This window comes from Labeo rohita, chromosome 3, assembly GCF_022985175.1.
Source record: "Labeo rohita strain BAU-BD-2019 chromosome 3, IGBB_LRoh.1.0, whole genome shotgun sequence".
In the NCBI taxonomy this organism is placed as follows: Eukaryota; Metazoa; Chordata; class Actinopteri; order Cypriniformes; family Cyprinidae; genus Labeo; species Labeo rohita.
The window spans coordinates 16991513-17007007 of NC_066871.1; the positions used below are offsets into that span (position 1 = coordinate 16991513).

Genomic DNA, 15495 nt, shown 5'->3' on the forward strand with positions numbered 1-15495 from the left:
ATCATGCTGTAAAATGCACATTTTTTAAAACATTGTTTATTCTGTATGTGTTTTATTTGACTAAGTACTCTCAAAGGAATTTCAGAATGTCAAAATTAGACCTATTCGAGAGCATCTATGTATTCAAGTCTCTCTTTCTTCCTCTTTTTGCTCACACCTGCTGATATGAAACTGTGTTTGTGTTGATGACTGACAATTCTTAGGAAGGTTAAAATGTTCAAATTTAAAACTGAAGCCAGCAATGATTTATTGTATACACTGGTGCACACAGGGATAAAAAAGTACTCCATGTATACAATATACTCCTTTACCTTTAATGTTGTGGACCTAATTTTCTACCAGAGATCCTGGATATGTTGTTCAGATAGATGGCATCATGAATTCTAACAAATACCAACAGATATATTATTAACTGACTGTCCCTGCTAGAAATATTATAATGGGCCGTGGCTGGATCCTCCAACAGGACAATGATCCACAAACAAACATCAAAATTGAAACAAAAATGGGTCACTGACAACAAAACCAAGCTTCTGTCATGGCCAACCCAGTTCCCTGACCTGAACCCTGTAAGAAATTATAGTCTGCCTCGACCCAGATTCCACTCCACAATATATGTTTAATCATGCTCATTTCCCAAAATGGCTTAATTATTATAGAGAAGAAGAAACTCAACAGTTATGTTGTTTCTAGACCATTTAGGATGATTACATCCTGAGCAAATGGTGACCCATTGTAGCATGGAAGCGGGTGTGGGACACTGAGAACCATTTCAGACAAAGAGGTGTTAGAACATGATTAACATACAGACCACAGCTGCTATGAAAGGAGCAACTTCATTTACATTAAGAGTAGTAAACTTTAACTGTATAAAAGGTTTGAGCTAAGGATGTTCTGGGTTCATTCCGACTCCGTTGAACCCAAGGTACAACATGTACTTTGCCACTGCTATACTGCAATAAACATCTTCATCAAGATCTTCTACGTCCTCTTCACTTTTTCTTACAACCCTATAGAAAATGAGTGGGGTGAACTGAAGAGGAGAAGCACCAACATGGACCTGAAAATGGAATGGTTTTAGATCTCTTGTCAGATGTTCTCTAAACTTACCAGGCATTATAGGTGAAGACTCAGAGTTGTCATCTTGGCAAAAGGAGGTTACAAGTACAAGTATTGAATACATTGATTATTTTTTATACATTTTAAAAATAAAAGATCAAAAGGATTAATGATACAGATTTATTTTCACAGCCTTCCTTGATCATATTTACCAAGGGTATGAATAATTTTGAGCACAACTTATATATATATATATTTGTGATACCCTTGGTAAATATGATCAATATATATAAATGTTAAAAATGAACATATATATGCATTATATTATGACATTATTATCATATTATTATATATTATTATTGCATATATATATATTTGTTTATTTAAAAATGTATTAATTAATTAAAAAAAAAATTAACATTTACTAAAAAAGTGGATAAATGTTATGGTTAATGTAGCCTAAGTGTTAAAAAATAATACGTCTTCGGTAATGTAAGTCTTAATAAATAAGAACATGGCTAATAATAGCATGGTTTTATCGATTCTCAGTTCCTCATTGCATATGGCGCTAAAAAGCCTTCAGGAGTCCTCCAAATGCACGTGCTTGTTTTTGCATCTTGCGAACCCTTGCGCCCTTCAGTGGTGCAAACTATTTACACTGATGTATTTTACAGTCTTGAGTCATCAAGTGAAGCCGAAGATGCAGTTAGCCCATATATATGGGATTTTTGAAGAAGCGGTTTGTGTGTGGACTTGATTGCTGTACCCTTGTCCTGAACCCTTCTACTATCTAAACAAAATTGTATAAATTAGGGGAGTCAACCCTTATAATAATTAACCATGGTTTTACTACAAATAAAACAAAACTAAACAAAACTAAACAAAACAAAAAAACAAAACAAAAAACAAAAAACAAACAAACAAACAAACAAAAAATGGTATAGTTAAACCATAGTTACTACAAATTAACAATGGTTTTTCCACACTAACCATGGTGTCTGTAGTAAAACTGTGCAAGATAATCGATGCACTAAAAACCATGGTTACTACACCTTTACTATAATAAAACCATTTTATTTTTAGTAAAAGAACACGTCAGATAAGTCCCTGAAATGGAAGAAACAATTTGCACACACACTCTCGGGAAAAATTTGTACCATTTAAGGTACTAACGAATACTACACTTGAGGTATTACCTTTAAGTTACTAATGTGCACCTTTTAAGGGTAAATAAGTTAAGATGTATTATTTCCAGAATGTTCCGGCCCAGTGACTGCTTAAACAAAACAAAACCAACCAACCAAACAAACAAACCAACTAAACGTTTATATTTAAAGCCAGTACTAACAGTGCATACAACTTCTATCTCCTTCTTTTTTTTTTTTTTTTCCCCCATTTAAGAAATTATCTTAGAATATAAAGGTTTTGAGATGTGCTGACTCAACTAATGAATTGATTTTGGATAAATTTTAGGCTGTTTTAATTGTAGGCTATTCAATTCTTGAATGACATGGAATTCTGTGCATTGTGTTGTTAATGATTAACAAAGGGTTATCTAAACATGTTCATTGTGCAAACATTTATAGAGGCAGGTTGAAATTTGGTATTTTACAAGAGCACATTTTTAAACACATTTATACCACATTTCCATATATGTTTGAAAACATTCAGTCACATTTTTTTAAATTGTCTTTTCAACAACTTGCTAATATGTAAGTTATGGAGGAAAATCCCGGACAATTTTCAAAAGGAATTGCAAATTGTATTTGCAATTGCGTTTTCCATATGTGGACGCATAAAGTGTGACATAATTCAAATGCAAATTTTGCATTACCGTTTGCTTTTTCGCTTTCGCGATCGCACAGTGACTGACAATATCTGACAATACTGAATATCTCCATTGATCAAAGCTTTCGGCACAGTCGTGTGTCAGTGACGTCACCTGGTTGTTTGCAATCACGTGATTCTGAGGACGCGCGAAATGCAGCTGGAGGGCAGGAAGTGATTTTTCTCTATAGGAATCAATAGCAGAATCTCAAAATTACTATGTTTTCAGTTGTTTATGGAAATCTGTCAAATCGAGAATTTTTATTTCATATCGTGTATGAACATCTGCTGTTACATAAGGGGGAAAAGGCAAGAAATTGACTGAAAAATGTGTAATTGAATGTAAAAAAGTGGCTCGTCAACCTGCATCTGCGGTCAGGAGGGAGTCAGATAGAGAGAGAGCTGGAACTCTTTTTCTTTACTTATTACAGCTCGAGACGAGGCTCCGAAGCAAAAATCTGAATGAGCGGTTGCACGCCGCCATCTTATATACCCGTATGTACGGGGGAGTGGCTCGGCATGCAAATACCACTCGCCAATGTTCATTGGCCTTTTGAATAAGGCTCAGAGATGATGGGACCAGAGTATGTGAGCGGAGTGGAGCGACAACAATTTCCCCTCCGCGCTCCGTGCATTTTATAACCGCTCCGCTCCAGCTCTGCTCCGGGTTCACCGTTTCCCGCTCCCGCTCCTCGCTCACTGATACCAGAAACACCGCTCCGCCTTCGCTCCACGTCTAAACTATATCAGTATGTTTGAAACACCACAGTTCTGTTCATAACGTATATTAAAAGAAGAAAATAACAGAAATAAAACGAAGGTATAGTTTTAAAGAGGCTTATTGGAACTAGTGCACAAACTTTTTTTCCTCATGCCAAGCTAACATCGTTGTCAGTCAGCATTAAAAGGTATAATTGCTGCTTTTTGCAGTGCAAATGTTTGTGATAAAGTAATAATAATAATAATAATAATAATAATAATAATAACAATACGTTTCGTCAGTTATTTTATGTACAGATCGCTGCGTTTCTTATAGATTTCTTCTCATTCGAAATCGGATATACAGATGAAGTACCACAGTAAGTTTACATTTGTTTAAATGCATTATTGAGAGAGGGATTGTGTGTGAATAAGTGTACTTGATTAAACCATGCTTTCACTTGAAAATATTCAGTATTTTGGAAGAACAAACTAGTTAATTGAAAACCACAACGCTCCGACTTTTAAAATTTCCGTTCCTCACTCCATTAAAAATCACACCGCTACACTCCGCGCTCCGCTCCCACTCCGCTCCGCTCACATACTCTGGATGGGACTCTCAAGCGAGTTCCCATATGTAACGTCGTAGTGAAACGACTGAAGGGGAACTGCATTTATTTGATCATAAATAAAAACAGTAATGCTTATTATAACAACTTAAAATAACTGTTTTCTATGCGAATACATTGTAAAATGTAATTTGTCATAAATAGAATGCGGTAGCAGTTTACTGTATGGGATTTGTCGTGTCGCCCCTCGCCGCATCCAGTATAGACTGCATCAATGATTATAATGGGTTCTACTGTATTTTGTCATGTCGTGCCACTCGCATCCAGTGTAGACACGGTGTAAGCATAATGATGCTGCAAAATCAGGTTAGATCACTTTTTAAAACATATTGAAATAGAAAATAGTTATTTAAAAATGGTAATTTCACAATATTACAGTTTTACTGTATTTTATTCAAATAAATGCAGCAGTTGTTGCCATAAAAGACTTATTTCAAATACATGACAAATCTGACCCTTAAACTTTTGAATGGTAGTGTATGTTTAAGTTATTACTTACTGGTCATATGGATCATAATGTCTAGAGATGTTCTTCGACAGGAGATCCGCTCCAACTCTGGTGCACGGCCATTAGAATGGAAGATTCTAGGAACATAAACAATCTGGAACGTAAACAATCTGTCAACAATATTTATTATACAATGTCAGGTTTATTAGAAGTAAACTACAGCAAAGGTGAAATGCAGAAAAGAAAAATAAATAATATATAGAATATACAAAACAATACAGTTTAATAACAGAATTTACATTTTTACTTATTTAATACTCATATACAGTGTTACTTATGTTTGTATGTTCAAGTCCTTTTAAAGTATCTAACAAGCAAACAAACATAAAAGTATATAGATATATATAATTTTGCAAAAGAAAATTACAGATGCGTGGTGATACAGGCTAAATATATTATGAAAGATACATATAAAGTAATTTAATAAGCTTTCTCAGATCACCTGTGTTTTTTATATCTCTGTCAGCAGCTCTCTTCGGAAAGTGAGAGTGTTTCATTACTTCAAATGTAAGAAAAATAAACATTATATTAATTCATATAATATCTCAGATCAGTTGAATTGGGTGTTACATAAAGACAGAGAGTGCCCTCTATCGTAATATCAGCAGTTGTCTAATCGGAGATAAATAACTTTACTGCTTAAAAAAAATACTGGTAATCTAAACATGTCTTTTATGTAGTAACTTCTAATGTTTCTAATTTAATTCAAAAATTGTATCTAATGATTAAACCTTGATTAAACTGTACTGGTTTCAATACAAACTATGACAGTTCCTCCTCCACCTTTCACTGACTTCTTTATGCACTCAGGGTTCAGTCTTTCCCCAGTTTGACGCCAAACAAAATGTTTCCCATCAGACCTAAATAAATTAAACTTGCTCTCATCACTAAAGTTAACTTTGGACTAGTTCTCCTCTCTCCACACAACATGCTCCTCAGCAAATTTGAGCTTAGCCTTTTGTTTCTTTCTGCTGATGAAAGTTTTAGTCACTGCAGAGTGCGCTTTCAGTCCGACTTCTCTTAAACATGCAGAGACATGCCTTACCTTGTTCAACACTGAACTGGCAGGCAATTCCAGCTGCAGTGTTGAACCAGTTCCCCTTTGAGAATCTCTGCATTATCCTGTGTCTTCTCGTACATTTGTCTTATGTGGTGACCAGCCTTTTTGGGAGACTTGAATGAATTAGTGACATTATAAAGATGCAATATTCAAAACAAATATCAGATTTGAAACAAACAACTTCTCTTGCAATATGTAAAAGTGTCATCCCTTTGGCCTTCACCTGAACCACCTCCTGTTGCAGGGTTTCAGTCACTTCAGAACGGCTCACCATCTTGCAGTCAGTGAAAACGGGAAAGTTAGGCTGCCAGTTCAATAGGGTTTGCCAAATTAGCACCAGTTGCCAGATTAACACCAAAAACTGGGAGGTATTTGTAAGTGTTCTTTTGATCAGTGTTCTTTTCCAAATATTTTGTTTAAGTTATAAGTTTTTATGCTGTGCTTCAGAATGCATTTAATTCATGAAATAAAAAAAAAAAAAATTCTGCACTGCACTGTGCACAGTGATCTTGAAATTGTAGGCTGTTCTCTGTCTGTATATATTAAATTTTGATTAATACTGTGACCTTGACTTTTTGAAGACCCTCCCTTATTCAAATTAAGTCTGCAATATACAGTACAGTCAGATCTCTGTAAAGAACGCTTGGATTGTTACAAGCTTCATCAAACACCAGAAACATCATTCTTGCATGGAACTGCATTGATCTGAAGATGAATCTGAGTTATTTTACCCTGCTTGTACTAGTTTCATGTAAGTTTGAACCTGTTAATCAATATTATTAAAAACGATTTGATGAACATTTGCATCCGAAGTTGTAATTACATGAATATTCTGTCTCTGTTCCAGATGCACATTGTCAATCACTGACCTCCTCTAGTTCTGAAGTAAAGAAACCTGGAGAATCAGTCACACTGTCTTGCCTGGTTTCTGACTCAGTCTTAGCTGGTTGCACTGGATCCGACAGAAACCAGGGAAAGGACTGGAGTGGATTGAGCTTATTGACAGCGGCACTGGCACTATTTTTGCTCAGTCTCTACAGGGTCAATTCGCCATCACAAAAGACACCAACAAAAAAATAGTGTACTTAGAGATAAAAAGTCTGAAAACTGAAGACACAGCTGTTTATTACTGTGCACGAGAGTCACAGTTACACAAAAGGCTGCAGCGCTCATCAAAAACCTGTATGGTGTTTGTGAAGTCAATCAGATGTGACCAGAGCATTTGCACTCTTGAGGAATTAAAGAGTTGCTCTCTTAAATGATTCTCTGTCAGCTTTAATGGCCACTTTCCCTCACAAATTAAATATATGTTTTATATTATGTTTTAAATATGGAAGCTAAATCAAATAAAGAACATTAGAATATAATGCACTCACTGATTATTTAATGAAGATTTAATTATTCAGAATGTAACAAATAAAAAACTGCACTGGAATACTTTTACTGCAAGTGCACAGCTGTCATCACTCTGATTAAACTGAATTTGGCTGCTTTCATTGGAGAGAAGCATTAGAACTATCCAGTGAAATATAGAAAGTCAAAATCATTTGAACATTGATAAACATAAACAGAGCATGAAAAACCCTATTCTTCTTACAGATTTCATTAAGTTTGGTTCAGGTGGTTCACTTTTTGCTTTATATTTCAGCCACTAGATGGCACCCCAAGTATGCAAAATGTTTCTCATCACAATCTATTTAGAAACACACATATACCTCCACTCTTCCCTGTCTGCATCATTTTTACAACTTCTTGTGACAACAGGTTAATAATGAAGCAGAGGATGATTTTCTTTGTTGTACTAATGAACTCTTCATTACATGGTACTGCAAAAAATTGTTTTAAAAAAATGATTTGCACACTAATATGTGATGATGATTCTAAATTCTGCTGTTTTCTCAATTTTCAGATTGCAGGAGTCAGACACTGGTGGAGTCTGATGCTGTAGTCATTAAACCAGGAGAGTCGCATAAACTGACCTGTACGGCTTCTGGTTTTAACTTTGCTGGCTTCTGGATGGCTTGGATCAGACAGGCTTTTGGGAAAGGACCGGAGTGGGTAGCAACACTATCCAATGGCAATAGCTATATCTACTACTCTGACAAGGTTAAGGGACGATTTACCATCTCAAGAGATGATAACAAGAATCAGCTGTACCTTCAGATGAGCAGTCTGAAAACTGAAGACACTGCTGTTTACTATACTGTGCAAGAGACACAGTAAGACAAGAGTGTGTGGTGTTGTACAAAAACACTTCTGAGAATAATCTCAAATAATCTCAAATAATAAATGTCTTTAATTTCATGTCAGTATATGCCTATTTTAGTAATTCATGACATGGTTAATTAACCCTATAATGTCAAATTCTGGAAGTAAAAATTCATTTCATTTTCTCCATATGGAAATTGATTCAGTCAATAACTGCTAATCCTTTAAATAATTTTAGATCTTTTTTTTTTTTTTTTTCTTTTAGAATTTATAATTAAACTTGTTTCACATTTCCTCTAAACCATTTGTTTTAAAGGTCAATGAACAACATCCATTATGTTTGGCACAAACACTTATTAATTTAACAGATCCAGGGGGCAAGGCTGGATCCAGATCCAACTCCTCCCACCTTACATATCCCTAAACCTACCCAAACCTACCCCTATCCATCTCCACCCCCTGAATGGATCTTGTGTACTACAGTGAGGGGCTACTGCCACCTACTGACAGTTTTGGTTTCATTAGCATTATATCATTTTTTTTTTTATTCCATAAATAAATGGATAGCTCATTCAAAAATGAAAAATGTGTCATGAATATATATATATATATACAAATGAATAGGCAAAATTAAATAAAAATGAAATTCAATATAATCAAATGAATGAATAAAATAAATAAATAAAAATGAAATTCAATCAATCAATTGTGTAGTAAATTCTATGTTGTTTTTTAAATTAAAATTTTTTTCGGGGTAAATTTCTTAGCCCAATTTAATGTATAATCTAATTAGATTAATTAAAAATGAATTAGATGTAAACAATTTTACAGGGGTCATGAACTGCGGTGCACTTATAATGTTATTATGATTCTTACAGAAGCCTGCATGCAAACCCCGTATATAACGCTAGAGGACGACGGCTTATTTAAAAGAGAGAGATAGAAATAATATGTTATTTACAGACTGTTTGTTTGTTTGTTTGTTTGTTTTTAATGAGTACTTGGTATGGATTAGTTAAGCATTTTGCCGAGGTGTTTGTGGGCTCTTTGTTTGATGACACGCTGGCGCTGGTTTTTGTGGGCTGGGGTGGCACGGTGATAAAGCCCTGGACAAAAAATAAAACACATCTGCACATGTGGTGCAAACAGATTTTTAAAGGTTGCACAAACCTTCTAAATAAATTAGTTCTCCATTTAAAGAAATTACTATGTATGTAAATAATTATATATAATATTTCTGTAAATTATATATTATATTTATTATTATATATAAACCACAGCAGAAATGTTATTATGTGTCTTCAATCAACACACACCTTTATTCGTTTCATTCGTTTCTGAATGAATAAGCAGTTTGAACAAATCGAATGTTATATCAGTCAATGACATTCATTACTGGCAGGTTTGTTTTCATTAGTATTATTTCATTAAAAATTATTTTTATTCAATTAAAAAAATACAAATAATACTAAAAAAACTAAAAAAACTAAATTAAAAACTAAGCAAATGAATAAATAGGCTAAATAAAAATGATGTAAAACAATTCTATGTTGAATCAAAAATTATATATAGGTCTACACTCTACAAACATGTACTTTCTCACTTTTGTACCTTCCTGACAGCCTGTGAGATTTTAGTGTAAACGCAGACAGTTTATTACTGTTCACTAGGCAGAGCATTTCAAGAAAAACATGGCTGCTCAAAAACTGTTTTTGGGACAAGTCCAAAAAAAAAAAAAAAGTGGGCTATATTAACGCTAGAGGGCGAGAAAGCTACTTCTCGAGACGTAAGTGACGTACAAAACAAATGTTAATTTAAAAAAGAGAGATGGCAATAATATGTTATTTACGGACTGTTTTATTTGTTTGTTTGTTTTTTATGGGCTTGATATGAAGTTTTTACCCGAGTGTTTGTGAGCTCTTTGTTTGATTTTTACTATTATAGTTCGATCAGTGATGGTCCATCCACTGTCAGTGCTCGCCTGTTGACGACCTAGAAATTAAATTGAATAAAAAATTGAAATGTTTGTTCGTTTATGGAAAAATGTGAAAATAACATAAACCCTATCTTTAAACGCGAATGCAATTACATTTATTGTAGAATTCAGAAAGAATGACAAATAACACGCTGACACTGGTTTTTGTGCTTGTGTATGTCACTGTGACTGGGGTGGTGGCACAGTGATAAAGTCCTGTACAAAAACTGTTCGAATAAATCACATGACATTTTTTTATAACCAACGTGGAGAAAGAAAACCGTAAATGATTACGTTTTTTTTTCAGTTGCTAACATCCTTTTGTCCAATCTCTAGTCACATTTTCAAAACTCTAAACACAATTAGCACAACATCCGTCTGTTGTGACCATACCATTAACACAATTTTTGTTGTTTTCACACAATATGCAATCAATTTTCATGTTTCTAAAATACTTACATTTTCTTTTCATACAAGCTTACCCAAAACCAAAATCATGGATCTTTTTAGTCTTATTTACAAATGCTTAAACACAGCATGTCAGAAATGAAGATCTAATGTTCCAAACCTTAAATATAGTATTAAGCTTCTACTTCTGCAACAACAACAGCTCAAAAGTATTGAAAAAATTCTCTATATAAAATAATAACTGATTAGCATTGTTGAAAACAGCTCAGTAGAATTTTTGTAGGTTTATTTGATGAATAGGAAGTTCAAAAGAACATAATTGATCTGAAATAGAAATCTTTTGTAACATTATAAATGTATTTATCCTTACTTTTGATCAATTTAAAGTGTATTCAAATAAAATTATTAATTTCTATAATTTCTTTCCCCAGAAAATACAAATAAAAATACTGACTCCAAGCTTTTGAATGGTATAGTGTATAATGTTACAAAAGCTTTTTATTTCAGACCAATTCTGAAATTTATATCTTTTGATTCATCAAAGAATCCTGAAAAAAAAAAAAAAATGTGCTCAGCTGTTTTAAATATTTTAAATGTTTATTGAACAGCATGCTAGAATGATTTCTGAAGCATCATGTTACACTAAAGACTGGAGTAATGATGCTGTAAATTTTTGTATATATTACAATATATTACTTAAGATATATTCAACTATAAATCAGTTATTTTAAATAGTAACAATTGCTGTATTTTGGATCACATAAATGCAGGCTGGGTGAGCAGAAGAGAATTACAAAAAAAACAAAACAAAAAAAAAAAAAACAAACAAAAAAATCCTATACTGTTCAAAACTTTTGACTGCTAGTGTCAACCATGTATAGCTGGACGGAAACCAAACAAAATTTTGAAAATGGTGATTATGCCAAAGCATATTCTAAAACCATGATTGGTCTTACAGTTTTTCTCAAATGCTAAAACATATTTCACAAACGTTTCCTCCATGTTCCCCAATGTCTAAACACAACACCCCTTTCTAAAGCTACATAAACACAACCACACCTTCTCACTTAAAAACTCAAACTTTCACACCAAAAGAGCAGCTCAAAGCTTTCAAAAATGTAAACACTGTACACATCATTACACACTACAGCAAAACAACTGAAAACACAATGCTCAATTTGTGAGAAGGTTCTTTGTTTCATAACTGCCAATGCATATTTTTAGAAACTTTACAGTAACGGATCTTCTTAGATCTCTGCAGAGGATTAGGCATTTAGATTTGTGAGTTTCATATGAATAGTATAAATCTATAGAAAATACTGCATGTACACTACTGTAACACAACTCAATGCAAAAACAGAATCTATTGCACACAACAGTACTCTTGAAAACATGATCAGGGTGTGAAGTTTTTTTATTTACTTTATTCACACCACACACACACCACAATCACTGTGCGGCATCATGTCGCTGAGCTGCATCGGGCCACATCACCTCATCCACATCGCAGGCTATATTGTCTCTTGCCAGGCACCGCGGGAAGAACGCCCTGGAATGGTGAATCCATCCTTGGAAGGCCTCCACTGGGATGTCAACACAGGCCAGCTCCATTGCCCTTAGGAGGTTCTCTCTAGTGTATGGTTGTCTGTCATAAACCTTCCATCTCCACGATGAGAAGATCTCCTCTATAGGGTTCAGGAAAGGGGAGTAGGGTGGCAGACAGACGTTTAAAAACTGGTTACTGTTGGTGGTGAACCACTCTCTGATTTGGTTTGTTCTGTGGAAGCGGACATTGTCCCAAATGATCACATAAATGTGATGTGCGGGCCCAGGATGGTGTTGTTGGCGGTCCAGGAGGATGTCTCTTAGCTCCTCTAGGAAGGTGAGGAGACGTTGGGTGTTGTAAGACCCAAGGACAGCATGCCGGTGGACAAGCCCCTCCGAACCCATGGCTGCACAAGGAGTAATATTACCCCCCTGTTGGCCAGGAACCTCAGTGATGGCTCTTTGGCCAATGATGTTACGGCCTCTTTGCCTTCGTTTCTGCAGGTTGAAGCCAGCCTCATCCAGCAAGAGGTACGCATGAGGTCTGGCTATCGCGTCCAACTGTAATATCCTCTGTGAAAATGTGAAAGTGCACAGGTGTTCAGAACAACAGTCAATCAGGTAGCACAGTATTGTCCAGAAGTAATGTAGGCCACTGAGCAACACAGTATGTCCACTAACTGTACTGTGAACATGGATGTATACTTACTTGCACATACTCGTAACGTAGGTCTTTGTGTCGCGCAGAGTTGCGCTCAAAGGGAACCCTATAGACCTGTTTCATCCGCATCTTTTGGCGCCGGAGAACTCGGTCTATTGTGGCCAAGCTGACATAATCAATGCTCTCAAAGTTGACATTATCGGCAATGACTTTGTCTCTGATCTCCCGGAGTCTGATGAGGTTGTTCTCACGAACCATATCCACAATGAGGGTTTCTTGTGCCGCTGTAAATATGGCAACCCTCCCACCTCTATGTGGCATTCTTTCAACTCTAAAGAAAGAAACATGTGTTGTCAATTGACATGTTTTACAATACAGTTTTTCTCAATTGCTTAAACACATTTCTTGAAATTATGCCTCGGTTTTGCAAAACTCTAGACACAAATCCGTAACTTCTAACTCAATTCCCCGAACTTACTATATTCAGGTCAAAATGAAGCTCTCCACTCAAAACAATTCAATCTTGCTGAAAAAAACAAACTTTGCTCTCAGACATGACACACAAACCCTCAAAAACACACACACTACAACACAGTTTTACACACTGATGAGATCAATTCAAAACAATACTACGAAAACTGGTAACAAGTGTTGCTTGAAAAAAAAAAAAATTCACATGATGAACACAACAAATGTATGCATTTGCAAGTGTTTTAATCCTTAATTTATTGTACTGTAGACAACAAAAATAATTGTTCTGCCCCAGCATCCTGTCTTTGGTCTGGAACAGGCCAAAGAACCTCCTATACATCACAGACTAAATTGGCCCTGGACAGGCAGCAGTGGTAAAACTGCTGGTAAAAAAAAAAAAGGTAGCACTCTTGCAAGCCTGATCCAACCCTGGCATGCATCAACTAAAATATATGAGACTGCTTGTTTTCTTGCCCTTGCCCTTCCTATTTCTCTTCCATGTTGTTGTCATCATCCTCCTCCTTCGTCTCATCCTCTTTCTCTTTTACCTCCTACTCTTCCTCTTCGAAATTTCACATTACTGTATGCGGGGTTTATGACTGAAAAAGACCGGATAGGATTCACACTTACAATTTTAGTAGTCGTCGGACAAAAAAAAAAAAAAAAAATATATATATAGATAAAAAAAGAAATAAATAAAATACAAATACATTACAAAGTCACTGTGAAATAGAAAAGAAAAAGAAATAAGAGTAAAGGCGGAAATATAAATTAGAAAGTCCACTGTCAGAATTTGTAACTCTTGTGTTGTCCTCTGTCTATTTATGCTTTCCATTTGAAGGTTCATGAGATGTTGAGATGTACCTTTGAGCTGTTTCAGAGACTTGCTTTATCATTGGTTGATCTGTAGTTTCTACATTAGTGAAAGTCAATATTCACTTGAACAATTCATGGCAAATTTACAAAAAGTCTAATAGAAATGTGTAGAATATGCTTGACAGTTTATGACAACTAGATCAAAAATTTAGCATTTACTGTAAAGACATATTCCATGAGCTAATGACTTGATATTTTGAGGGGTAAGACTATAGCACAGAGAACTATATACATGTAATACATTTTGAGCAACATGACAATAGGAACTGATAATGTAGGAAACCGCAGACAAATCAGTTGCATAATCAGTTGCATGAACATACCAAAGCAAACGCAATTTGTTTTTAAAAAATTAGAAACATTTTATGATGTGCACAAGTGACTAGATGATGTGGAGGTTGAACAAGTAGTTTTGAGAATTTCATTTCTGAGCTGAGAAATGCACCAAACTGTAAGCTGACTTTGGCCCTTTTATCTCCATCGAAGGTTCTGATTGGTGTGTGATAAATTTTGACTCCTAGTGTTTCCACTTGGGTAATTGTGTGCTAATTGAGCTCAAACTTTGCAGACTTGAGTGAACAATATTGAATACTAGTGCTTTCTAAATGACCACATGGGGTAAGCACTAAGAAATGTAGGGATTTGTGTGTAGAGTTTTGCAGTAACAGTTCACCAAATCTGACTCATGTGTTAAAGTAGGGAAATAGTGTTTATAGTTTAGGGAAATGGGTGTGCTTTTTGAAAAATGGCATTATGGTTTTGAAATTTTAGTTTAAAAGACTGGTTATAGTGTTTTAGCAATCGAGAAAAACTGTAACAACTGATTTGAAACCAATAGACTACTTTCACAGGCTTGTAAAACTGTATTGTGACAAAGAAAGCAATAGAGTACAATACCTGTTGTGTTGTCTGAATGCCCTGATAATGGTGGCCACGGTGAACCTACTCAGGTTTGGACGGACTCTTAGTCCTGCTTCAGCCATTGTCATGCCATGGACAATGACATGGTCAATGACTGTTGCTCGTATCTCGTCCGTAATGATGGTGCGAGGTTGTCTTGCTCTCCCTCCTGGACCTTCTCCTCTCCCTTGTTGGCCTGCTCCTCTTCCTCCTCTGACTCGAATTCCTCTTCCCCTGACTCTGCCTTCATCCATTGTGTTTGTTTGGAATCTTCAGCAAACTGTGCACTCTGAACTTGCTTTTATACATGTGGTCACAGCATTAGCAACAAGTGTCTTCAATTTTGAGTCGTTGTGTGTAATGAATGACGCCAGGTGTGTTCATTGTGTTCAAATATTGCTGACTGTGGCAAGCATTTTGCATCACATGAGCTTTCATTTGAGAATATGAGCAGAGTTCTTTTGCAACTTGTGTTTTAGCAAGGAAAAATGTGTTTAGATTTATGAGAACGGAGGATTGTGTTTTGTGAATTGCGTCTTCATGTGAAATGTGTTTATGATATTGGAAAATGATGGCTAGATTTAGTAAATGTGTTTAGACAACTGGTCATTTGGTTTAGAGGATTGGCTTTTGTGTTTTAGCATTTGAGAAAAACTGTAAGTAAAGCAA

The 15495-nt window shown here is 35.3% G+C and overlaps 1 protein-coding gene and 1 gene segment (V, D, J or C); one reads left to right on the forward strand and one right to left on the reverse strand.

Moving 5' to 3' along the window:
* Positions 1-7503: 7503 nt before the first annotated feature.
* On the forward strand, positions 7504-8005 carry LOC127158796 (Ig heavy chain V region 6.96-like). The segment is given in 2 exon segments: positions 7504-7605; positions 7692-8005. Coding segments are annotated over 2 exon segments (366 nt in total).
* Positions 8006-11384: 3379 nt separating this feature from the next.
* On the reverse strand, positions 11385-12906 carry LOC127159705 (uncharacterized). The gene is made up of 2 exons (XM_051102480.1): positions 12628-12906; positions 11385-12491 (listed from the first exon to the last, which is right to left on the reverse strand). Exons 1-2 carry the CDS (start codon positions 12898-12900, stop codon positions 11823-11825), a joined length of 942 nt encoding a protein of 313 aa, XP_050958437.1. The 5' UTR covers positions 12901-12906; the 3' UTR covers positions 11385-11822.
* Positions 12907-15495: the final 2589 nt, after the last annotated feature.

Bases quoted from the DNA above. Each gene is read 5' to 3' on its own strand.
- LOC127159705 (XM_051102480.1), bottom strand. From the start codon at position 12,900: ATGCCACATAGAGGTGGGAGGGTTGCCATATTTACAGCGGCACAAGAA. The intron at 12,492-12,627 runs GTAAGTATACAT...ACATTTTCACAG, and splicing joins TACGTTACGAGTATGTGCAA to AGGATATTACAGTTGGACGC.